General features: G+C 42.3%; 1 protein-coding gene across 1 annotated transcript in view; it reads left to right on the top strand.

The window, feature by feature from the left end:
- Positions 1 to 25,577, top strand: part of LOXHD1 (lipoxygenase homology PLAT domains 1) — a 264,458-nt gene that overhangs the window by 150,042 nt on the left and 88,839 nt on the right. Inside the window, exons 20-32 of the mRNA XM_067545371.1 lie at positions 1,064 to 1,140; positions 1,941 to 2,137; positions 2,530 to 2,722; positions 4,780 to 4,940; positions 9,501 to 9,804; positions 10,859 to 11,013; positions 12,176 to 12,309; positions 13,603 to 13,751; positions 15,988 to 16,092; positions 17,169 to 17,297; positions 18,286 to 18,450; positions 21,730 to 21,911; positions 25,158 to 25,274. Coding sequence (XP_067401472.1) covers positions 1,064 to 1,140; positions 1,941 to 2,137; positions 2,530 to 2,722; positions 4,780 to 4,940; positions 9,501 to 9,804; positions 10,859 to 11,013; positions 12,176 to 12,309; positions 13,603 to 13,751; positions 15,988 to 16,092; positions 17,169 to 17,297; positions 18,286 to 18,450; positions 21,730 to 21,911; positions 25,158 to 25,274 — 2,068 coding nt within the window. The remainder of the gene's footprint in view (positions 1 to 1,063; positions 1,141 to 1,940; positions 2,138 to 2,529; positions 2,723 to 4,779; positions 4,941 to 9,500; positions 9,805 to 10,858; positions 11,014 to 12,175; positions 12,310 to 13,602; positions 13,752 to 15,987; positions 16,093 to 17,168; positions 17,298 to 18,285; positions 18,451 to 21,729; positions 21,912 to 25,157; positions 25,275 to 25,577) is intronic.

The raw sequence follows: 25,577 nt of genomic DNA, 5'->3' as shown, positions 1-25,577 counted from the left end.
GTAATTGAGAACAACATTATTATAGCTCTTGTGTGAAATGTTTCAGCTCTGATTACCTGATGTTAGAAGGTTGAAATGGCCAGATTAGATCTGTGTGGAACAAACAAATCTAGGATGGTACTTTTAGTAACATCTGACACTTTGAAATGATTTGTGCTAAAGTCTTCTGAGCAGGGAAGTGCAAATCTCTATCAATACCACACCTGTATTGAAATGATTATGATATATTTTTTCCTTTTGGCTCTAATTTCTTCCTCCCTGGGGTCCAGGGAAACAGCTCTTTCTTTTAAGTTGTAAGGATCGACAACAGCTTTTCCTCAATTTTTTTCTCCCATGCACCTCTACAAAGATTGAGGCCACTGTTCTATTTGAGCCCCTCAATATTTCTCCTTAATTAGCCCAATGGTTTGCTGTTACATGAATACTGGGGTACAAGGAAATTCCTCCCTCCCTCCTGTGTTAGCACTCCAGGGTGAAGCATGCTTCCTACACAGCACATCCAGCTCTGGAATGGAGAGGCAAGGTCCAATAATATAATTCACCTCTTGTCTGGTAAAGGAGAAGTGTTTCCTGGTTACTCATTAAAGCGTAGAATGAAAAGCTAAAGGAAGCAGCAGTCATAAGAAAAGAGGGAGACGTCAATAGCCTTGATCTGATATTATTGTTAGAATAAAAGACAATAAGAATTTCCGGATAATGGGCAAAGTTTTCAAAAGGCCCAGCCTCCTTGTTTACAGGAGTGATTTGTATCTGCCGAATTTGCACCTTCAATTTAAATGCAGATGCAAGTCACAGATAGATGAACCTCTACCCGCATTACAGTTGGAAGATGGTCCTTTTGAAAATCTTATCTCTTGGAGAATTTAGACTAATGTGTGACTGCTGCAGGATTAGATCATGCTCGTGAGAACTAGATCTCATCTCCTTTTCAGATGGGTAGCCACCTAGAAATGTCACTTTAACTACACTGCGTTACTTTTTTTACATACTGTACCTGTCTGGACCTTAAAACCCATGAATGTGATCAAATTTAGGAGATAACTTACTTTTATTTGCAAACCAGATGGCTTGACAAAAATGAGGATGATGGTCAGATTGTTCGAGAGTTGGTATCAGCTGGGGAGTCGCCGATCCTGAAAAGTGAGTTTGGTCTGGGGTGAAGAAGTCTTTGGGTTGAGCTATTTATTTTTAAATCAACAGAAAAACTACAATATTTTTGCCAATAACTTCTAAAAAATGTGCTCTGGGTCATATGGGGGAAATACTCTGATTTTTAAATCCTAGTTTGAGTAGGATTAATTCACATACAAGAGGATGATTGCAACATTTTTATGTAATGGAAAGAATTTCTACAATTTCTTTTAGAATGGCTTGTTTTGTGTGACTGCAGACATGGATCCTTAAACATTTGCCTCCTGTGCAGGGTGAATTCCATTGAATAACACTGAATTCCAGCCAACCAAAAAAAGAAAGGACAAAGACAACAACCCAACAACGCTCCCTTATTAAGATTTTAAGGCACCAACACTGTAATTTCCTATAACATTGCTAAATGAGAACAAGAACATAGCTCTTAGTGATTATTTTTTCTGCTAAAATCAAATTGTAGGTATAAAAGTAGGTAAAGCCACTTCAGTTTCTAACAAAGCTTACTTTTTCATGGTTGGTAATAATCTAGCTGTGTGTGTCTGTCATCAGACAGTCTCAATCTATTTATATATCTGTTATGTTTTTCGCCACTTGTACAGCTGGTGAACACATCTCACAGGTTTACGAGCTCCTTCCACTTTGCTCCTCTGGCAAGCCTCTGATGCAAATGTTTCCAAGTCTCTCTCATTCATGCTTGTGCTCTGTTCTAGTTTGTAGCAAGCTTCAGTGATTCCGATTGAACTCTGACAGTGCATCATGTGTCTGTGTTGTGTGCACTAATATCTCTTTAGATGTCAGCTATCACATCAGTGTGAAGACAGGCGATGTGTCTGGAGCCAGCTCAGATTCTAAAGTTTTTATCAAACTATATGGTGAAAAGGCAAACACCAGCAAGGAGCCTCTGTTAGTTTCTGATAATGACCTAGGCAATTACTTTGAACGTGGACGAGTGGATGAGTTTATTTTAGAGACACTGGATATTGGAAAGGTAAGAATTAATCACAAGTGGGTCAATATTTTATGCCAGGGATTTGTGTAATAGTCAGCACAGTACTAAGGGAGCAGCTGCACTGTAAGATAATCTGATCTTTGGACAGGACATTACAAACCACATTTTCAAATAGGCTGCTACAATTGCAACTAGGGATTTTATGTTTGCACATATAAGTGGATGTTTCCACGTGCAGTGTGGCTCTCTGCCTGCCTAACTGTCTAGCTTGCATGTTTAAGGGCACATCGTAAGTTCACAAGCTGATACATATAGAAATGGTTTGCATGCAAATATTGAAAGAACAGAACATAAGGGGAAAGTAGATTTTTATTTTATTAAGTAAATGCCTTCCTTGTTCTCCCGGCTCCTTTTTGCTTTTGCTTTTCAAGATCAACCGACTTCTGATTGGACATGATAATGTAGGGCTCCGATCTGGTTGGTTCCTCGCCAGTGTACAGATCACAGTTCCCGTCCATGGAAAGCAGTACATGTTCCCGTGCAACCGATGGCTTGACAAAGATGAGGCTGATGGAAAGGTGGAGGTGGAGCTCTACCCAAGTGAGATTGTGCCCATTGAGAAATGTGAGGGAGGAAAGTATTTATTATTATTATTATTTATTGTATTATTCAGCTACAGAAAAGGTTGCTACAAGAGGGGAGGGAGAAAAATTGTTCTCCTTAACTTCTGAGGATAGGACAAGAAGCAATGGGCTTAAACTGCAGCAAAGGCGGTTTAGGTTGGAGATTATGAAAAGCTTCCTAACTGTCAGGGTAGTTAAGCACTGGAATAAATTTCCTAGGAAGGTTGTGGAATCTCCATCACTGGAGATTTTTAAGAGCAGATTAGACAAACACCTGTCAGGGATGGTCTCGAATAGATAATGCTTGGTCCTGCCATTAGTGCAGGGGACTGGACACCGTGAGGTCTCTTCCAATCTTACGATTCTATGATTATCTGTATTATCATAGCCCCTAGGAGGCCCAGGCTTGAAGCAGGACCCCAGTCTGCTAGGTGTTGTACAAACACAGAAAAGACAGTCCCTGCCCTGGTGAGTTTACAGTCCATGTATAAAACAAGACAACAGATGGATACAGACATATAGACAAGGGGATGACACAATATTGATCGGCATGATATGCAGTGGTAGCAGCACTGTTTGTGATAATAAATGATAAAGCCCTCTTGCTGTGGTCATTTATGACCAGATTTGAAAAAAATGAAAAAACACAAGAAAAAAAACACTGTAGGGGGTATTCCTGCAGTGATCGGGTTAGAGCTGAGATGATGCAATAGGTCGCCTCCATCTCTGACTTCTGAGATTCTAGGAGGAACCTAAGTTATGGCAAGACTCAGCAGCCTTCCCTTGCTGCAACATCAAAGCATCTCATTGCTGACCTGCAGCTGCCATGCGTTCTCCCACAGCTCTTCCAGTTCATTACAGTCTTGACTTGCAACACCATCGGAATGTCCAGTCCGTAGCCTCTCTTGAGGAGAGAGGTTTCATCATCTGGTTTTGACTGACATTAGTACATTCATTTTCATTTTGGACCAAGATTAATAGTTCAAATTGTGTCTCAAGCTTTTCCCCATTGCTCCATTTAGCTCCCTCCCCACTGCTGCATTATGGAGAGGCTCTAACTGCTCCATTACAAATGTTATAAAGAGGTTCCATTTTTAAGGCCCTATTTTAGCAGCCCTCCAACTTTCAGTTGGGAAATTCACTTGACCTGACAATTCAGTGGTGTGATGAAGAATATTTTAATCATCCACTGCCAGACCAGAAAAGACTATTTTTCTAGAGTGAAAGGAAACTCAGGATCTGGTAAATGACTCCTCCTGCATTCTCAACCAAAGTATTCCTCTTCAGGGGAATGTATAGAGGTCCATTTTCCGGAGAGGGTAACAGCCACATGGTTTCTGAATGACTTGCCAAGAGCTATACGAGAAGTCTATGGGTGCTCTGGCTTTTGGGGTCTGTCTATGCTGCAGCTGGGAACAAGTCTCCCAGCCCAGATAGGCAGACTTGCACGAGGCTCCACTCGAACCAGCGGGCTAAAAATAGCCATGTGGACATGGAGGAGCGGGAGCCCGAATCCGAGGCTGCCCAACCCTTGATCCCGAGTTTGGGCAGTTGGTCCAAGCCACTGCCCAGACTGCAACTTCCACGCTGCTATTTTTAGCCTGCTAGCTTGAATAAAGCTGATGTGAGTTTGTTTACCCAGGGAGGCATGCTCCCAGCTGCAATGTAGACACATCTGTACTGTCTCCACTAGATCATTCAGACTGATCTCTGTTCTTAGTCTGACTACTTGTCAAATTAGAATATTAGGCAAATAATAATGCTTATCTGGTGTTTGGAGAGTGGCAAATTTTAAAGCTATGTAATTAGACACATTTTTCAGGTGGTTTCACCAAAGCACAATGTGTCATTCTGGGAGGTACCCTAGCCTATAGGCATTGGCTGCGGAGCCATGCATTTTTTTTATGCTTGGTAAAAAAAATATCCTGTTTGTATTATCGACAATAATTAATTTTCATTTCAAAACACTTCTATGCACCTCACCATTAGCAAACCCACCCCGGAATTGAACTTGGTGTGTTAACTCCTCCATTATATTTATTTTTTCTTTTGGAATAGTGGTAAATTATGAGGTGTCTATAGTTACGGGGGACGTGCGGGCAGCTGGCACCAATGCAAATGTCTTCATGCAGCTTTATGGTGAGACTGGCAAAAGTGAGGTGATCACCTTGAAAAGCAGGTCAAACAACTTTGAGAGGGGAGCAACGGATATTTTTAAGGTACGATGAAGGCAGCCCTTACTGTTTATCTGAAGGGAAAGAAACGAGAAACAAAATAATGTACTTTTAACAAAATGGCAAAGCACGTTCACTTTTCAACGTTCCTGCTCGACTGGCTTTTAAACTTCATGAAGAACAAACTAATCTCATTGTCAGGGTCCCATGCACTAGTGTTTGGGATGCAAGCACTAGAGAAGTAAAAATATATATATTCATTTTGGGCTTTGCAAAGCATTTGTAAACCTGTATTTCAGCCTTGATCTAGTGACATCATCTCTTACACTTTAATTAAGCTTTTGTATTTAATCAAACAAGCATACATGACATATTGTCAGGCTGACTTTAGAATGTGCATTCAGCACGCAAGGCACTTGCGGTAGAGATACACATTGTTGGCTCCATCCTGCCAAGGTTTGCTACTGAAATCACTACTCTTTGTTCCATAGGAAAGAGCATTCTGATTGTGCCAATAGTGTTATGGGGTGGTGCAGTGCCACATCATCCCATGAAGCGTGATGTTTTTAAGGAGAGCATCATATGCTCTTCTGTATGGCATGTACTTTATCTGCTGAAGGTGCTAACAGTACCCCCCCCACACACACACACACCATAGTATCTGAGCACCTTAAGCTCTCTACTGTATTGTTCCCCCACCGTCCCCCCAGGATTTGGAAGGCAGTGCGATTATTCCCATTTGCAGATGGAGAACTAAGGTACAAAGAGACTAAGTGATTTGCTAAGACCGCACAATAGGTCTACTGGAGCAGGGAATTGAACCTGGGCCGCTAACCACTGAGCTATACTTCCCACTCCACATGTCTCTTCTCCCCCTTTTTTTTTTTTAAATACATTGTTCCTGGGGAAGTGTCATGGGGTTTATAGATCCCATGTGGGCCTGGCAACCAAGGAGTTAGTGCAGGAACTGCTGGCCAATGTTGACTGGCTGGCTCACAGCACCTGGTTCTTTAAGCCTATTGAAGGTAGCCAGGCAGAAAGGCGGGATAGGTGGGGAAGGGTCTAGGCACAAGTCCTACTGTGCAGCAGAGTGAGGGATAAAATGGTTTCCTTGTTCTAATAAATTTCCCTGTTAAGCGTTGAGAAACTGACTTATTCAGTGATTCTTTACCACTGTCACGTTATGCCTAGTGCTTTTCATCAGTACATCTCTGAGCACTTTATAGAGGTCAGTCTCATTATCTCCATTGTACAGATAGGGAGACGTAGGCCCAGAGAAGTTAAAGTGATTTCCTTAGGTCACCCAACTAAGCCAGTGGCAGAACTGGCACTAGAACCCAGGCCTCCTGAATCTGAGTCCAGTGCTGTATCCACAAGGTAACACTGCCTCCTTAAGACAGAGATGTGCATTCCTTTCTAGGATCTGTCCCTGCCTTGCTTTGTGTGTTTGCACAGCTCAGTTAATCTCTCTGTGCCTCCGTTTCTTCATCTACAAAATAGGGATAACGATGCTTATCCTTTGAGTATTTGGAGATCCTTGAATAACCAGCACTTTATAAAATGCTTGTGGTTTGTTACAGAGACAAAGTGGGGGAGTTAATATCTTTTATAAGACCAACTTCTGCTAGTGATAGAGACACGCTTTCAAGCTACACAGCTCTTTTTCAGGTTAACATATTTCAAGGGTTAACAGCTTAGGCTAACCAATCTGTTCCACCTTCTATTCAGCTGTGGCGTTCTGAGTTCATTTCCTAGATCTGAAGAAGAGCTCTGTGTAAGCTCGAAAGCGCGTCTCTCTCACCAACAGAAGTTGGTCCAGTAAAAGATATTACCTCACCCACCTTGTGTCTCTAATATCCTAGGACCAACACGGCTACAACAACACTGCATATATCATTTGTTATAATGTTTCAAATGCCAGCCGTACATTCATCTGTTTCTAAAGTAAATGAGCTTCCCAGACAAATAATTATTTATAAAAATCTGCATATAGATCACTCTATTTACATAACCATGATTATTTCCTAGTAATTGCTTACAAAATTTGCAAGTCTTAAGTTTAATGTGTTACCCATTTTCTGCAATTTTCCAAGTACACTAGGTAGAAGTTCGATGCATTAGGAGATTAAGGATTTTCCGATATTAGTATTTACAGGAAGATATGGAAAGGAATAAGACTGTGTAAGCTACATGTTAAGGGGACAGACATCAGCTACAGATAGGGAATGCTGGATGCACATAGCAAGTCTGAGGTGAAGCTAGGAAAAGAGAGATACTTTTCTCTGGGCTGGGCTAGACGGATTGATTTCTGTTTCCTGATAAACATCTCTTTTGCAATTGTTTGTTGTTTTAATATGATCAAAAAAATGCTTCTAGGCTGAAGCCTTCTATGCTAAAATGCCAAATTAAAGCTTGAAAAAGAAAATATTCACAGGGTTCATAGGATATAAACTACGTATCAGCACATAAACCTACCAAAATGACAAGTGTCATTGGATATGGGGCCACCATGTTGAGAAATGCTTTCTAATGCAGTGGTTCTCAAACGTTTTGGGCTCAGGACCCATTTATAAACCTTGACAACCTGTTGTAACCCAAAGATCTCCAAGACACCCCCAGGCCTGATGCTCTCCCACCTCCCCACAGAGATCCATCCAGGGGTGGGGGGGCGTGGAGCTAAAATTCCAGATATTAACAGCCCGGCAACTGGAGGGAGGGTTGGCAAACTGACACCCCCCCCAAAATACAGCTCCCCCAGATAGCCCATGGGGGACAGAGGGTAAGAGGTGGGGGATTTGGGAGCCTGTAAGTGAAATGGGGAGATTGGGGGCCTGGCAGTGTAGAAAGGAAGGAAATGGGAGTTTAAATGGGGCTGGGGAAGGAATTGGGGAGCAGAGGGGTGTCAGGGTGCAGTGTGGGGCTGAGGAAAGGCTAGGGAAGCAAAGGGGTCCAGAGGACGGGTGGCAAGCCAAAGCACCCCCCAAAGCTCATTGCCCCAAACATGGTCCATGGGGCTAGAAGGCTGGGGAGGATTTAGGGTTATGGGGGTAATATGGGGTGGTTTGGGGAGAAGGGGCTGGGAATGCAGTGGGGGAATATCTGGGGAGCCAGAATGGGTGGCTTGATAGAGAGGGTGTCACCCTGCTGTGGGGGTGGTGGGCTTACACTGGAGGATCAGTACTTACTGGACAACATATTATCTGTGATCCAAAGCAGGAGGGTGCTCTTCTCCACCCCTCTGGAAAGAAGGGGCAAGTCAGGGGGAGCATCAAGAATCCCCAAAATCCCTGCCCCCCCCCCTCCCAATATCCCAGAGTGAGCTGCCATGTCCAATGCAAACAGGCACCAGCCACTCCCTCCTGGATCCTGTCCTGGGAGACTCGCTGGGCTCAGCTTCCCACACCGGGTGTTGTGACCTCTGGAGTTGCAGCTCCATTCAGATTTGTCCCACTCCCCCTGGCCGTGGGCCAGCCAGGCCAGATTTGTGTGACCTGGCACATAGGATCGCGATGCCAGTCACCAAATTTGTCCTGGCCGACCCCCCACATCATTATGACAAAAGAGTGACTGGGCCAAACCTGAGCAGTGCTGTGCCCCTGTGTACCAGGTCACAACGCCTGGAGGAGGAGCTGAGCCCAATGAGCCCTGCAACCCTTTGACACATTCTGGAGACCCAATTTTGGGTCACAACCCAAGGGCTGAGAAATCCTGTTCTAGTGGACGACATTACTAAATAATCTGGGCAAATGGTCCAAAACATTGAGGTGTCCATGCTTTGTACATGCTTTACTGACTACAGAGATATACTCCTCCCTATTCTTCTACTTACATAACCTCCATCACTAGTATCTGAGGCTGGTACAATCTCTAATGGATTTTATCATCGCAGGACCCTGGCGAGGTAGGGAAATATTCTCTTTTACAAATGGGGAACTGAGGCACAGTATAGATTAAATTACTTGCACACGGTCACACAGGAAGTCTGTGGCAGAGGTAGGAATTGTAGCCACATCTCTTGAGTTCTAGTTCAGTGTCCTCGCCACTTGACCACCCTTCCACCTTGACTGGTTTACCATACTGCATTGCTATTATTTATTTAAGGAGCACCATATGTATTATGCAGCATTTCACTACTCACCTAAAAAAACGACAACAAAACCAGCATACGGTACACGCCCCAAGGAACTTGCAGAGTAATGGAGATGAATACAGTTCACAGCACAATAATTTAATAAAGTCACAGAGACGATGTTGGTGAGATCAAAGAAAGGAAGGCCTGGGATCTGGTAGAGCTGAGTCCAAGTGTCTCTGCCACAGATGTTCTGTATGATCTTGGCCAAGTCACTCAGTGAGCTTTGATGACATTCAGTAGAAGTGCACTACACAACAATTTGGGATAGAAGGTGAAAAAGAATACTCAAACCAGTTGAAACTGGGAAGTGGGGGAAGAAATGGCTTGAACTTTGCATCTCTCAGCCAAGGTAATAGTGAGGCAATAGCTTTGGGTGTAATGGTCTATGTTGAGTTTTAAGCACTATCATTGGTTATTTTTGAAGAGAAGGCATGTCATGTTCTCTCAGGCCTTAAGCTTTTCTTTGGTGGCAGATAGAGGCTGCAGATGTTGGCAAGATCTACAAGCTGCGAATCGGCCATGACGGGAAAGGCACTGGGGACGGCTGGTTCCTGGAAAGCGTCACACTGAAATGGATGGTAATGAAGGTTAAGGAGACAGATAAGAAGAAAAAGAAGAAGAAGAAGAAGAAATCCAGTGAGGAGGAGGAGGAGGAGTCCACGCCAGAAGAAGTGATGGAAATCTGTACGTTTGTGGCTCACCGCTGGCTGGCTAATGATGAAGGGGATAAGGAGCTGGTTGTGGAGCTGATACCCGAGGATGGATCTGGACTTGAGGGTAAACTTCAACAGTAAATGCATATCTCCCTAAGCTTCTCATTTGTAATCAATACAAAAATTACATTAAGGGACCAGTATGCTATTAAGCACTCAAAAGTCTGGAAATGCCATAGTCATACATACACCCTCATCTCTTCCCCCTTGTGCATTCAGGATAACTCAAAGACTGTGCTTGTGCCAGGCTGCTACATCATCCCCACCCCACATGAAATGGAAAAACAGCACATTTGACAATGAGAAAAACAAATCTTTTTCACTCAGCGTGTAATTAACCTGTGGAGCTCACTGCCAGAATAGATCATTGAGGCTAAGGGTTTAGTAGGTTTTTTAAAAAAAACAGATTCAGCTTTTTTATGGCTAAGGAGAATGTATGACATTACAGTAGACAAGATAAAAAATAAGATCTAAATCCTCACGATTCACTGCAGAAGCAAACATGGGGGTTTGGAAGAAACTTCTTTATGGCTGGGTTATTCCATAATAATCCACTAGGAGTTTCTTGAAACTTCCTCAGAACCATCTAGTGTTGACAACTATTGGAGACTGAGTATTAGACTAGATGAATGTAAGCTGGAGGGCAGATACCCTGGCTAGGGAAGGTTAAAATAAAGCCCAAGTAACAGTTCAGTTCAAGGCCCTTTCCTCACAGCTGGCTTTATTATCACAAAAGGATTGGAAACAAGAGCGAATTAACTCAGAACACTTGGTCCCAGCCAAGCGAGGAGGGCAGAGGACACACCGTTCTTCCTGGCTTTCCTGGCCTACTGCCAGCTCCCCTGGAGGGACTTCCCCCAGGGCCTTACCTCAATTCCTACCTCTTCCAGAATGACCTAGGAGCATTCCTCTATATAGTTTCTGGCAGGCAATCCCATGACAGTTATCTGATCCCTCTCCATCATGTACCCTGTCTGGACCACAACTCGGAGCAAATCTGGGTTTAATGGATGCCTGTGCTTATAGGCCAGCATGTTGTTATAATGGATCACTCGTCTGATCCAGCATGACAGTTCCTATGTTCCTATGTCATCTCTTTTGTGCAACTTCACTTCCAGAGAACACCTATGAGGTCCATGTAATCACTGGGAATGTGTGGGGGGCAGGGACTGATGCTAATGTCTTCCTGAACATCTATGGCGAAGGAGGAGGAGACACTGGTGAGCGCCAACTGAAAAGGTCCAATCACCTGAACAAGTTTGAGAAGGGCCAGGTAAGGTATTAATTAGTCATTCAAGCAAGTGAAAGGCAGGTATGATCCTCTGTCCTTGATCACCAGCCGCTGGTCCTTCATTGCTACATCTTCTCAGTAATCCTCTGGCTCTTCTTTGAATTAGAACTTTGCACATCTGGTTTTCTCTCTTAAACAAATAAAGCTGGGAAACAACCTCATATATTTTTCAGTGAACGTTCACTTGAATGAAAAGCTGGATTTGCTTCACCTGGGTTTGTGCCTCTTTTGTGTTTGGCTTCCTGCACATGTTCTGGTGATGGAGTTTACTGGCAGAAATGTTTGGAAACTGCAGATTTTAAATGAATATTGGATAATATTTGTCAGAATGAATTTTGAATGTATGAGTATTTGCATTGGGAAATTGATTCTAAAAGTTACACTCCTCTGGTCAGGGAGCAAAAACAATATCATGTGACCTGTGTGTCCAGTTATAATTAAACAGTGCAGTTTGTATGTTGAATTGCTTGTAAACAATCAACAGAACAACTGTTACTGGGAGGAATTATTCAGAGAATAATTTTGAATAATGAAAAAAGCTGAGAAAATGGTAAACTGCTTGCAGGCAACTTGCAACAAGAAAAAGAGGCTAAATTTGTCATGTAATCTGTTTACTATGAATTAGTAACTGAGATCTAATAGAATTATAATCTGAGCATCATTTTTTAGTAGGAGGCATGCCAAGAAACAGACATAACACCTTATGCTTTTGGTAGCAGAGGAAGCCCAAAGTCTATCAACAAGTTAATTGCACCAAGGTTTCTAAATAGCATGACGACAAGGGCTGTATTGTCAAATTGTTGTTGTTAATGGGTAAACTTCATGGATATTGCAAATGACAAAGGGAGAAATTCTTCAGTAGCATGAACCAAAGCATACTGAAGTCCCCAGGAGTCTTTCCATGGATTTAAATGGCCTTTGCGTCTGGTTTCAGATGATTCATTGCAAAGAGGATTCCAACAAGGGATGAGGACTCTGGAAAGATTGAGAGTTAGGAGAGGTAGATTAAAGAGGGTGGTAACGTGATTTTAGTATCTGAGAAAAAGAGTTTGCCCTTTTTTTAATGAAAAAAATACCTTGCCCAGGATACTGACTCCCTATAGGCTTGGGTGTGAAACACATTACTCTGCCCCTGCTTCTGCAGGAAGATATATTCACCATCAAAGCCATTGATTTGGGAGTACTGAAGAAACTGCGGATTCGTCATGACAACTCCAGTGGCAGCCCAGCCTGGTTCCTGGACAGAGTGGAGATTGTTGATCTTAAGGACAACACCAGGTGAGCAGATTGCTGCACTCCATTCATGGGCTCGGACGAATGGGATTCATACTTCCAGTTAGATAAATGCAGAGCCTTAGAAATACAAAAAGACAGAGAACGTAGTGATTTTTGTTACATGTATCATGAATCTAGACTGGGTGATCCTCTTAGAATGCTAAAATAATGATGCTGTTGGGTGTGGGAATAGTTCTCTTAGACATATGCACAGAGGACTCTTGGCTCTGTGCAAGGGGTAGGAAGAGGGTATAAAGATGTGTGTGCAAGATGCACATCTTCTCCACTACCATCACCCATCCAGAACTCTGCTGAAAAGACAATATTGCTCCTGGCTGTGTTTCCTTTTCTATGACCTCACCCCTTCATGAGAGCTCCTGCGGGAAGTTGCTAGTGCACAAAATCTTAGGAGCCCAGCTCTAATGGAGTCAAACTAAGAGGGAGCTCAAGAAAGCTACAAAGAGGAGGCTTAGAGCCAGTAATGAGGCAGCAGGGGCTCAGGACTGATAGCTTTGGGCCCTGGCAAATCCCCTGAGATCCTCTGGGATCAAAGTGGAACTTAAGGGCTGGTGAAATCTGGAAGCAGAATCTACCATTTCTTCCAGGAGGAACACACTCCACTTGAAGAAAATTCCTATTGCAGAGTCCTTGACCTCTGGGTCTCCTCCCACAGCCCATACCTTGGAAGCTTGTGACCCAGCACTTGGTTTGCTTTTTACATATATGGGGGAAAATAAACCAACAGCCCAAATCCAAAGGCCCTGACCCAGGCAAACTCCCGTTAACTTGAGAGGAAGCTGACCGAGTAACACGTGTGCCCCCAATCCATCAGAATGCTTAAGCACATGCTCAGCGTCAAGCATGTGAGTATTTCCATTGGCTTGAGTGGGGCTGCTCCCACGTTTAAAGTTAAGCATGTTCATAAGGGCTTTGCTGGTTTGGAACCTGAGTGAGGACCTCAAGACTTGGTCCGTTGTTTGTAAGTCTGAAGTGAATTTGGCTGTGGGACTATGATTATCCCTTAGGTTATTTATCAGCTTCTGAGCCTCGAAATTAAATGAGCCAGGTGGGACTGACAGCTTGACACTTTAGTACCTATCAGCAGGCATCTATTGCCAGGCCTGGATTAAGCCCACAAAAAGGGAACAAAAGACAAGGAAGGACACACATTTTTGCTTATCCGCTAACTTGTTAACTAGTCTCTCATCTTTGCTAATTACTGTTGTTCATGTCTGTGAAGTGTTCTGAAGATGAAAAGTCCTGTGTAAGTGCTGTGTGCCATTGTTATTATTACAGGTATTATTTCCCATGCCAGCGGTGGTTGGCAGTGGAGGAAGATGACGGTCAGATTGCCAGGGAACTGGTCCCAGTGGATGAAGCATTTATAAAGAAAGATTCGGACAATGATGACCAGTCTCTTGCGTCTCTGGGCCTGGAACAGAAAGGTTTACATCAGTCTTGTGTTTCTTTCAATAAGTAAAAGGAAGCCAAGTTATTAATAGCTCTAAGAGCATTATCAGTTAGAGTATTTGTTAGGCTATGAAAAATTCCCATCCTGGATCTTGAGATAATTAAGTATGACTAAAGTGTGAAATACGCAATGTGTTGTAAGGCATTGAGGCCCTCTTTTCCCATGCACTGTAATCACCTTCCAAGACTGGACCCAATGTGCAGAAGGTAGAGAGATGGTGGTCTTTTCTTGGATGGCAAACTTCTGTAGGGTCCTCATCTGTTTCAGTATGTCCCAGTCTCTTGCAAAGGAGTGAGTGCAATACATCTGAATTGCAATGTACAGCCATCATTAAAATTATAGCCAATTAGTAATGTGGGCAGGGCTGGATTTAGGCGCAGGCGACACAGGCAGCTGCCTGGGGTGCCAGGTTTGGGGACTCCGGGTGCTGGTTTTGTTTTTAGCGACAAAAGGGAAGAAGAATGTTTGAAGTAAAATATTTCAGGTTTTCTGTGTGCGGATTCATGTTTCACTATCTTCCTAGAATGTTCTGGACCTTTGTAGAACCTCATGGAACCTATCTTTTCCTCGAATGTTGTCAGCCATGCCCTCGTGGGTATATAAAGGGCTGGGCATCACCAGTCAGTCAGTGAGATATAAGAACGAACTGAAGTGAGAGCCCGGCTGGCAAAGGCGAGGAAAGTGACCTTTGAACTAAAGGACTAGGGTTAATATTCTACGCCTATCACTTACTGTGACACTACTTAATACTGATCCACCGAATGTTGATGCCTAGTTCAATTTCTTGATGTTAATACATTTCAGTTATTCTTAAAATTAAGACGTTTCTATAAGATTAGACTAAACACATTTTTTAAGTTTGCTTATATATGGCATGAATAAAAACAGATTTACAGCTCCTAGCATGCAAATTTATTGTCTTATATGACAGGGATAAATCATGCATGCAAATCATGCATCAAAGTCATGAAATGGGCTACAAATGCAATAAAAAGTAAGGTATTCAAAAGTTTAACAACTGGAGGGGGCGTGTCAAAGACATTCCTCACCTGGTGTGCTATTTTGTTTACGGCCAGCCCTGAGTGTGGTCTACCAATGGGTATGAGTTGGAATATAAAGCTGACCAGGTGGCAGTGACTAAAACCAGAGGCTTGTTGCCATCCAGGGAAGAAACTTGAAGATTTATCTTTGTCTCATTCAGCACCCTTCTGTCTTATGATCAGTGGTGGTGCTAACCCATTGGGGGCCCGAAGCAGGAATATTTTTGCCCCTCCTCTCCCCCCACAACAGATACTAAAAAAGCGAATAGGAGACCCCTGAGCTGGTTGGGGCGCTAAGCAATTGCTTAGTCTGTTTATGCTTAGCGCCATCTCTGCTTATGTTTATCTCCTGAAACTACCTTGTATCCAATGTGCTTGATTGCCCACGCTGACCACTGAACAATGAAGTGATCATGGGGCCTGATCCTGCAAGGTACTGAGTATCCTGGACTTCCACTGACTCCAGTGGGAGTTGAGAGCCTTAGCACGCTAAGCTTCTCCATCCATATTTATGCGGTTGAATAAGTGGGCGTATTTTCAAAACTGTTGAGCACACAGCAGCCTCCCATTAACTTCAGCAGGAGCTTCTGACTGCTCAGCACTTTTGAAAATCAGGACACTCCTTAGTGGCCCTAAATATGGATTTAGGAGTCTAACTTTAAGCACCCATTTTTGACAATCTTGGCTTAGTATTTTGTAGCCTTGTGGAGGGAACTTCTAGGAATTTCCACAGTTCTTAAGAGTTTGCCACACTTTTCAGATGATGGTATTATGGGAAACTATCTAAGGCTGATATAGTGAAGGGCTGTCTGTATATACATAATATCTGGTGCTATACATGAAAAGGTATTGTAGGTTGCAGCAGGAAATAAATCTGAGAAGCATGTGCGACTCACAGGAAACAAATGGGAAATCTGAACAGCTCTTTCTTCAGTAAAGATGGAGAAAGTATTATTGAATGAACAGAGTGGTCGATGATCCTGCAGTCCAGTAATCTTGTTTCACCCTAGTAAATATCAGTACAAATGACAGGAATTACTGTCAGAGCTTTAGGAATATAATCTGACTATCCAAAATAAATAAATAGCACACGCAATGAAACGGCAGAAGAACTGGAATTAATAGCTGCTCAGTGTTCACACGCTCAAATTAAGAAATGCTTTTTGACAGCTAAATCTACGACTTATACCGTGAGAGTGAAAACCAAGGACAAGAAGAATTCTGGGACAGATGCCAATGTCTTCATCATTCTTTATGGAAATAAAGATGACACGGGTAAGACCCAAGTACAGCTGCTGGGTGAGTGAGAGAGATGGGACTCTTGCTGTTGATTTAATTGACAGAAATGGACAAGAAGAGTTTTGGTTTTTTTTACTGTCCTCCACATGGTACCTGTTCTCAGTTTTCATATTCTTGCTGTACATCTTTTGCTTATCAGAGTGCATATGAAAGTCAGCGTAATTTAGCAGTTTAGTTAATAGGGGACAGAGCCTCAGCTCCTGCAAATGACTGTTGTTCCATGGGCTTCAACAGAGCGAGGCCAGTTTACATGAGCCATGGAGCTAACGGCACTCGTTTTTGGTTTCTTTTTTTATTATTATAGAAGCCGAATTGTTGACAGCATAGATTTAAAACAAAGACTAGGGATACAGTACACTGGGTCTGCATCAACTCATTTGTGTCTCATCAAGGAATCAGTCCACTCTAGAAACCCAGCTCTTCTTCAGCTGCAGAGATGTGGCAGAAATAGTTGATCTATTGCTGAGCAAACCCTGTTGGGACAGACATGATGCATGTGTAGTGAATCTTAGTATTTGTGAAAGTGACAGACAGTGAAGAGAAGCATGGGGCAAGTTCCCTTACACAACTCGAATCACATTTCTAACTGGGCCTTCAACAGCATAGTTGGCATGGCATTGAAGGGAGACCTCTCGACTCAAGAGAGACGCGATGTGTAATTGGGTTTTTTTTATACAGTTGAAAATCTAGGGTTTGGTGTGACAGAGGACAGATGAGAAATTAAGTCTCCAGAGGTGAAAGGCCATTTATTACACTGTAGCCACATCTCCAGTTGCCATTTACAATCCCAGATTATTGATTTTTATACGCTAAACCAGTGATACTCAGATAACCAGTGGCTCTTTAATGTGTCTCCTGCGGCTCTTTGCAGCATGATATTAAAACACTGTCAGATTTAATTATTTACCAGTCTAAGTTATTAATCAGTCAGGATGCCTTTACTGTGTTGTTAACCAATTGTAGTTGATAAAATAATAATACTTGGTCAGTCATTTTGCTCTGAGAATTATATCGCTGCACTGACCAATGTCTGTATGTGCTAAAACAAACAGGGATAATCAATTTAAAGGCCTCCAAGACTAACAAGAACAAATTTGAGCGTGGGAAGATAGATGAGTTTACAGTGGAATCTGTGGACATTGGAGATCTGAAAAAAATAAAGATTGGCCATGACAATAAAGGTAAGATGACCTGGCATAACATAGTTTTCCTTGTTCCACATGGGTTTTATATTTGGAAATATTAATCTCATGACTTATTTATTAACATGCTTGACATTATTATCATCATGTGCGTGGTGCTTTGCAGACAAATATACAGGCCCTTTCCCCAAAGACCCTACAATTTAATTCAGATGTGGTACAGCAATGGGTGGCAAACAAGGTGTGAGCAGTGTTGAGACACAGCACTTTTTCATCCTTTTGTAAACTATAATCTTAGAGTCCTAGCAAGCAGGAGGAGTAGGTGCCAGCCACGGAAAGGCTGCCTAAGAGAAGTGAACATTGCAAGGGAATTGCTGTACAAAACTATGACTGCATGAAAGGGGTTATGCTAATCTTCTCTCTGGCTTTCTGACCATCTTGTGGTAGATATTCAGGGGATTTCTACCTGGTTGCTATCCTTTAAATGATAATTTCAAAATAGGATCTGTAGATAACAAAACCCAGGTGTTAATTTCACACAAAAAGCCCAGGTTTTTGAAAGTGACTAGTGGTTCCAGGTGCCTCCATTTTTGAATGCCTAACTTAAGACATTTTAAAAGGGCTTGATTTTTAGAAAGTGCTTCAAACCTTCCCTCTGATCATGAGGCCCCTTTATTCTTACACTGTACATTAAAAAACTGAGGCACCCAAAGCCCCTAGCCACTTTTGAAAAATTTGGCCTCACGTTTTGGTAAAAGAACCAAGAGCAAGCGAGTGAGGGTCTAATGGTGACAGTTCAGCATTGCCAGCCCAGTGAGCTCCTCCTGTGTTCTGACCCTGGTTTTAACTCTCTCTGGGCATTGGGCAAGTCACTTACCAGTAACCTTTTTACTTCAGATGACTTTTCTGTCATGCAGGATGATAACATTTACCTATTTCACAGGGATATTGGGGGATGAATTGATTAGTTCATGTCTGTACAGCATTTTGATGGTGAAAAGTATCTGAGTATAATGTCCTGCTACAGGTGGCTCCGCAGGCTGGTTTCTGGAATGGGTGGAAATTGATGCCCCATCACTTGGGCAATGTCTGAAGTTCCCATGCGGCCGCTGGCTGGATAAATCAGAGGATGATGGAGCCATTGAGAGAGATCTCTTCCCTGCAAAACTGCAGACAAAAGAATATGTTCCATGTATGTAGAGTGCTGCTTCACGGTAGACCCAGAATTTCTCATCTCTAAGCCCTCTTTCCCTATTGCTGGGGGTGGGACTCCATGGTGCTGTTCATCACTCACACGCACAACTTTGGGGCTCTCTCTGACTCCTCGCTTCACATACAGGCTGTCACCAAATCTTGCCACTTCTGCATCCGTGGCATTTTTTGAATATAGCCCTTCCCTTTATGAGGAAAGTTGGTCCAGTAATTAAAATGCTAGCCTGAGACTTGGAAATGGGGTTCCATTCCTTGACCTGCCATAGACTTCCTGTGTGACCCTGGCCAAGTCACTTAGCCTGTCTGTGTTCCCCAGTTTTTCCTCTTTAAAATGTGGATAATAGGACTTCCCTTCTTCACAGGGCATTTATCAGGGTAACTAACCTTAAAGACTGTGAGGCACTCGGATTCTACAATAATGGGGATCATAGAGCTACCATAGGTTTATAGATTCTTCCTTCTTTCCACTGCCCAAACCCTGGTTCATGCCATCATTCTTTTTCACCTGCCAGCCACCCTGACCCTCACCGTCCCCTCTTCAAACCATCCAACAGTCAGCAACTAAAATCATCTTTCTCTGCTGATGCTCTGACCGTGTCTCCCCCTCTCATGTCTGTACCACCGCTGCTCTGACCAATGGCATCCCCTGTCTCTCAAGCACATTTTCATTTTCTTTCCATATAAAACATTAAGGGTGGACGAAGGGATGCTCCTTGTACCCTTCCCCACCACCATTCCGTGTGCTCTCAGTTTGCTGTCAGACACAACTGGCCCTGAGTTTGGAATAATAAATATACAGACACATGGAGAAAAAATCACCCCATCGCAAGGCCTCTGCACCGCTTAGATCACACTTCAGCCTTAGGTACTGACAATGTCACACTTCAGCCCTATGGGACTTAAGCGGGGCATAGCCCTTGCGCTGGCCTTCTTCACTGGAGTGATTGTCGCCCATCATACTTTGCTTTTGCATCTCCTGTGTTTTTCCTGAGATGTATCACGGGTGGTGTTGAATTTTTGATGCATAACTTGAGTAGGAAGTTTATGATGTGTATTACATGATGTAAGAGGTTCTGGATTGCCACGTCTTCATGCACAAAGCTAATTTGTGTCAGCAGCCCTTTTGCAGTGTCTGGAACCAGCCATCAGGGCTACGGAGCAGAAAGTTTGCAAGATGCTAGAACCAAGGCTATTCAGGCCCCTGCTTAAACACACACATTGCACTCTTCACAATTTTCTAATTTCCCAACCATTGACCTGGTGATTTCCGATTGCCACCAGTAAGTAAAATGGTCTGACATGTCTCGTGATAGCTCATGCCTGAGCATGGAGGATGAAAACATGTTGTGCCAATTAAAACGGTGCCTGTGGGGTACAACTTGAAAACTGCCATACTAACATAAGGGGATTCTGACAGCTGAGAGCAGTGCTGCTAGTGATCATGTTTCAGTGTAGTGTTGCTGATTCATTTCTGAGCTGATGTCAATATTCAAATAAAAAGAACAAGCACAGCAGACTTGAGCAGGGAAGATCATTTTTAATTCAGAACACATAGCAGGCGATATTGGTCTCCAGGATCCTTTCTTTCTTTTTACATATTGCAGGAAACTCTTTCAGTTTATCTGCAGCACAGGTGAATAGGTTTCATTGGTTCTGGCAAAAAGAACATTATGTACCTTCAGGCTGATTGTCTCTAAAATCAACTTCATCTCAGTTCTCCTGAGAGCTGTGTTTAGAAAGCCTGGATAGTTAATGAATGATTATGCTCTGATATGCATAATCACAGTTACTCCAGCAATAATAGAAGTGGTGCCAGAAATGTGCCATCTGGGATGCTGAGTCCAACCTCCTAGAACTGTGGTATAGTGAATAACAAAGAATATTAAAATGGGTAGAGTGTGGAAGAGCACAGGATTATGAGGAGCTCAGAAAGATGTATCGAGAAAGGAAGAGAATGGTTGAAGTGACATGGACAGGTAAACCAAAGAGAACAGAAAGTTAACCAAAATGACAGAGAAGGGGAATAGAAGAAATGGAAGCCCACTGTATCTATATGGGCCAAATTCTGCACAACTCTAATGGATACCAGTATCATCATGAAGAGTGAGTCAGCAAAGAGATTATCTCTGTTTGGGGTTTAAGAGCTGTAAAGAGGCCTTTGATCATTTGAAATGTGATAATATTGAGCTCTTATATGGCACTTATGTACATACACTCAAAATGCTGAACAAAAGAGAGTAGATGTTCTCCACATTGGGAAACTGAGGCACAAAGAGGGGAAGTGACTTGCTCAAGGTTATATAATAGGTCAGTGGCAAAGCCAGGAATATAATCCTGGTCTCCTGGCACTCAGGCCAGTCCCCTATCTCCTGTACTAATCTATTTCTTACAGCAGTAAGAGTCTGAAAAGGAATACAAAAGAATTGTAGGAACTGTGGAATTAAAGGTAACAATAAATTCTAGGGAGACTAAAGTAGGAACAAGGAAGGATAAAAGAGCCCAGTTCACTGTTTCCCTGCACCTTGTGTAGTTTCAACTCTGAATTGGTAGCATGTTATGCCCTTATTGCACTAGTATAGGTGACTGGACAAGGTGTGGGGCATTGGAGAATCTGGCTTCAAGAGAACACTAGATGAAAGAGTGAAATGGAGACCAGTTCTTTAAATGAGAGACAGAAAGGTTCAATTTTTTCCCCTCTATGGTTGATGTTTCCTCATCCTGTCAATTCTTAAAATATTCCGGGAGTTTTAATGAGGTCTGTACAGAATTTCTCATACCAGTTCTAGCTAGTTCAATTTTGCCAGTTTGCTTAGTTATTCAAAAATCTTCAGAGTCTTTTCAAGACTCAACGTATTGTGGGAGATCCATGTTTCAATGACTTTGCAGTATAAATATTCAGGGGTCCTTTGACTCCTACGATTAAATCCAATGGGTCAGATTTCCAACCTCAGTAAATCAGTCTGAATCCAGAGTAACTCCTTTGGCTTCACTGATTTAAATGGAGTTCTCCAGATTTACGCTGGTGTAACTGAGATCAGAATCCAGCCTTATGGGTTGCAATGTAATGTAACAATTAATTGTGCATGACTTCTGTGTGTATAATTCCTAATGATTCTTTGTAAATGTTGACATTTCTAATCTAGGTTTGAGTTTGTTAAATTCTAAAATGAATTGTAGACTTTCCCAGTTGGAAGCCTTCCCTTGTGCTCACAGTTTGTTTGATTTTGGGTTTGTTTTTTTTCTCCTCTGCTTAACTTAGTTGTCCCTTACGAGATCACAGTTTACACCAGTGACATTTTTGGAGCTGGCACTGATGCGGATGTTTTCATTGTTCTCTATGGAAGTAATGGGGTCTGCAGTCAACAGAAATCCCTATGCCAGAACAAGAGAGAGCAAAGAATGTGCTTTGAGAGAAACTCAGTGGATCAGTTTATTGTGGAGGTAAAATAAAAAATATTTCGTCTTTTGCAGGAGCAATGGTTAGGTGCGGGGTTTAGGGATATAAAGTAGCTGGGCTGTGGAAAAAAATTGGAAAGGGACTCTTCACTACAGCCGGGTGAAATGTTTTGGATGACTAGTTCTTGACGAAAGATGCATTTTTGGTCGACCTGAAACTACTTGTGAATTTGACAGGAATAGTTTTGGCCATTCACAAAATGGCCAGAGGAGGAAGAGCTGGTGGGGCTGCTTGGCCCTTGTAACCTTCATCCTCGTGGTTAAGGCACTCCTGTGGAGACCCAGGCTTGAGTCTCTGCTCTGGGTTCAAATCCCTGTTCTGGAAAAGACTTCCTCCATTCAGCAAAAAGTCTAAACATTTCAGATGTGGTTCCTCCCAAACAGCAATTTGTTTTTAGTTTTTTGGAACTGTCGCTGAATCAAAAACTCAACTCTACTCTTTGCCTCTCTTTCCACAGGAGACTTGTGCAGGTACTGTAATAAGGGAGGAAGGATTGTCTAGTGGTTAGGGCATTAGCCTAGACGTGAGAGTCCTGGGTTCAGGCCCCTGTGCTGTTACAGGCTTCCTGTATGATCCCCAGGGAAGTCACTAAGTCTCTTTGCACCTCAGGTCCCCCCTATAAAATGAGGATACTAGCCCTCTCTCATTGTAGGGTGCACAGATGCTGTAATGGGAGCTATATAAGTACATAAGATAGATAAGGAGTAACCCCTGTCGTTGCTAATGGCCTCATCTAGAACCTTTAGTCAATTATAATTTCTCTTCCTTTCTTTCTGGCACACTTACACACATTCTTTCTTGCTCTCACTCTGCCTGTCCCTCCCATAGTTTTAAAAGGAAACACCTTCTAAGAACCAAATTCTCAAAGGTAATGTCTGAAATTGCATGCACAAATGGGGGATCTATATGCACCATTTTGAGAGTGCACTTTCAAAAGACACTTTTGAAAAGTTGGTCCATAATGCCTAATGCTTGTGTAGAAATATATCTGAGATGTGGTGTCAACTCATTTGATGCATCTTGGGCTCATTATTATCATATTCTCTTTCCTTATCTCCTTGGATAGAGGAACTGTTACCTTGCTATAGGAACTATGATTTCTGAATACATTGGACCGAGTTTTCAAAGAGGCTCCTTAAAGTGTTCCTGGTATATTTCCAAACACATACATTAGTGCATGCAAAAGATACATTTGTGCACATACATTGACCAGTTGTATGGCTAACTGCCCATTTGCACATGCAATGCTGGATTCAACAGTACTTGCTGCTCATAGCAAACTCTCGCTGATGCCAATGCATGCACAAGGTTATGAATTGGCAAATACTGCATGTTAAAGAGGTTTTTTTAAATTCTGGCCCTCTATGTTATTTCTGTTTAATATTTTCATCCACTGGGTATGACAGAGACTGAGTTCCCAGAAGGACTTAAAACCTTTCTATGTTTCTTTATTTTTGTTGTGGTCGTGGTTTTTTTATAATCAAGACCAAACTTTAGGATGAACATTTTTAAACAAGTTAAAATATTTTCAGCTCAAATTGTTGTCCTAGGACACAAATCACAATAAATCATCCTATTTACAGCTTATAAAGAACAGAAATTACCTCCATGGAGTTTCCCCAGAGTTGTTCATCATGAAGTTTGCCAGTAATCCACATGTATAAATCTTGAACTGCATATTATTTTATTGTTGTAATCCTTGGGATTTATTTTCCCTTTGGAAGAATCCGAGACATCAGTGCATTTTAGATGACAAACATGAAAATGCAGTTTGTTCTGTGGATTTAGAAAGACATATTAACTGGTCCCCAAAATTTTATTCTTTCTTTACTTAAAAAAAGCAGCACAATATATTTGTCTTTCACCTACTTGTGAGGAGCCATAATTTGAGGCTCAATAGACCTTGAAAACAATTCTGGGATTTCAGAAAATACAGTGCTGAGAATTGCCTTTTTGTTTTAGTGGTTTTACAGCCAGTGCTATTCTGCAGAAGAGGCAATAAAAGCATCAAAAGAAAAAATGCTATCAGCTCTGGTTCCAAGTAGTGATTTGCGGGAGATGCCTAAAGCAGTGCAATAAACATCTCTGTTTTTTTAATACCCGTCTTTACAGTCACATGCCAGTTCACCGCTATGTATAGATTGAATGCCGCATTGAAGGATGATTATTCAGGCTGAGCAGAGGAAGAATAACATCATTTCACCTATTTTCATGTTTTTGGATGAATTCAGATCATTTTAATTTTTATGCTAGTAAGAGATTGATAACACTTACTATAGTCAAATCAGCTATAGTGAATGCAGAGCTCATGCAGCTTCTGTAACCAGTTCTGTTGGAGCACTGAATCTTGAACTGCAGCAGCCAGTCTATTCTAGTTCTCAATCTCACCTGAAATTAGACTAACCGTGCTTCAGTAACATGACAGTCTTGTCAGGTTGGGAGCAAGGAGTAGGGGAACTCCCCAGGGCCTAAATAGATACCTGCAAACTCTTAACATTCACAGGATCAAAAAAGATTTGGTACACAAATCTGTCAGGAGAACATTAGTTAAATGCCCCTCCCGTGTGAAAAGAAGGCATTCAGTCAGCCCTTTTTAAGAGCTGATCTACACTCAGGCTTGCACCAAAATAACAAAAGGTGTGAATCCAAACCAACTCCATTATTTTGGTGCAACTCTGTTTACAGCCTTATTTTCAGAATAAAAGTGGCTAAAGGGGTGCCCAGAAAATGAGTGGCCATTTAAAATATTGGTCTCTGTGACTTGCTCCAAGTGGCAAATGGGTCTGTGGCAGAGCAAGAAAGAAAATGCAGATTTCTGGGCCCTCGATAACTGTGAATTGATAATCTAACACACAACCGTAAATATATATATATAAAGCCACGGTAAACTTACAGCTTCTGAGGATTAGCTCAATTTCCATTTCATCAGAAGAGCTGGAGGAAATGCGCCACACTCAGGCTTGCACGTATTGGATGGAATCTAGTCCCAAAATTTAATTAGTTCAGTGCAAATCTGTGGATACACTTATTTCAGAATAAAGGTAATGTGGAGCCCCTCATTCCACATGCATATGAATACTACAGTGAGGCTAATATTTGCCTCTTCGGGAACTTAATATAGACTGAAAATACGAAATTGGATAAAGAATCAGTGGAAGTTGGCTTTAGCTGTGAAGGAATTGAGCCTGCCACCTCTTACTCACTTCATAATCTTTTCTTTGTTTCTGTAGCTGGAGGATGTCGGAGACACTATTGAGAAGATTCGTATTGGACACAAAGGTGGAGGGCTTCATTCTGGGTGGCATTTAGATCGAGTGGAGATTCGGAGACTTTTGCCAAATGGGAAGGTAGGCATTGAATCAGTGGACTTTGTGGAATGCTTCCACTGGCAGCTGCTTCTGCTTCCCACAGTGAAGCCTCAAAATATCAAGTATGATTAAGAGTGAAAAAATGACTCCCTGGAGAACAATGCAAGCTAATGAAGTAGCAAGAGCTTGGGGACCTGGGGCAAACATTCATAGTGGTTTATTCTTCAAATGTTGATTCTAAAACTCTGCAGTTTAACAGCAACAAAAATGCTTAACCTCCTCCCCTGCCCATTCTCAGTGCACTTGTTGACTAGAATAAAGATATCAGGGGTCACTTTAGAG

The sequence above is a fragment of the Emydura macquarii genome, unplaced genomic scaffold (assembly GCF_026122565.2).
Source record: "Emydura macquarii macquarii isolate MOO-44397 ecotype Brisbane River unplaced genomic scaffold, CSIRO-AGI_Emac_v2 contig_1045, whole genome shotgun sequence".
Lineage (NCBI taxonomy): Eukaryota > Metazoa > Chordata > Testudines > Chelidae > Emydura > Emydura macquarii.
Note: the sequence above shows the minus strand (reverse complement) of the source record. Positions and strands in the feature narration are given on the sequence as shown.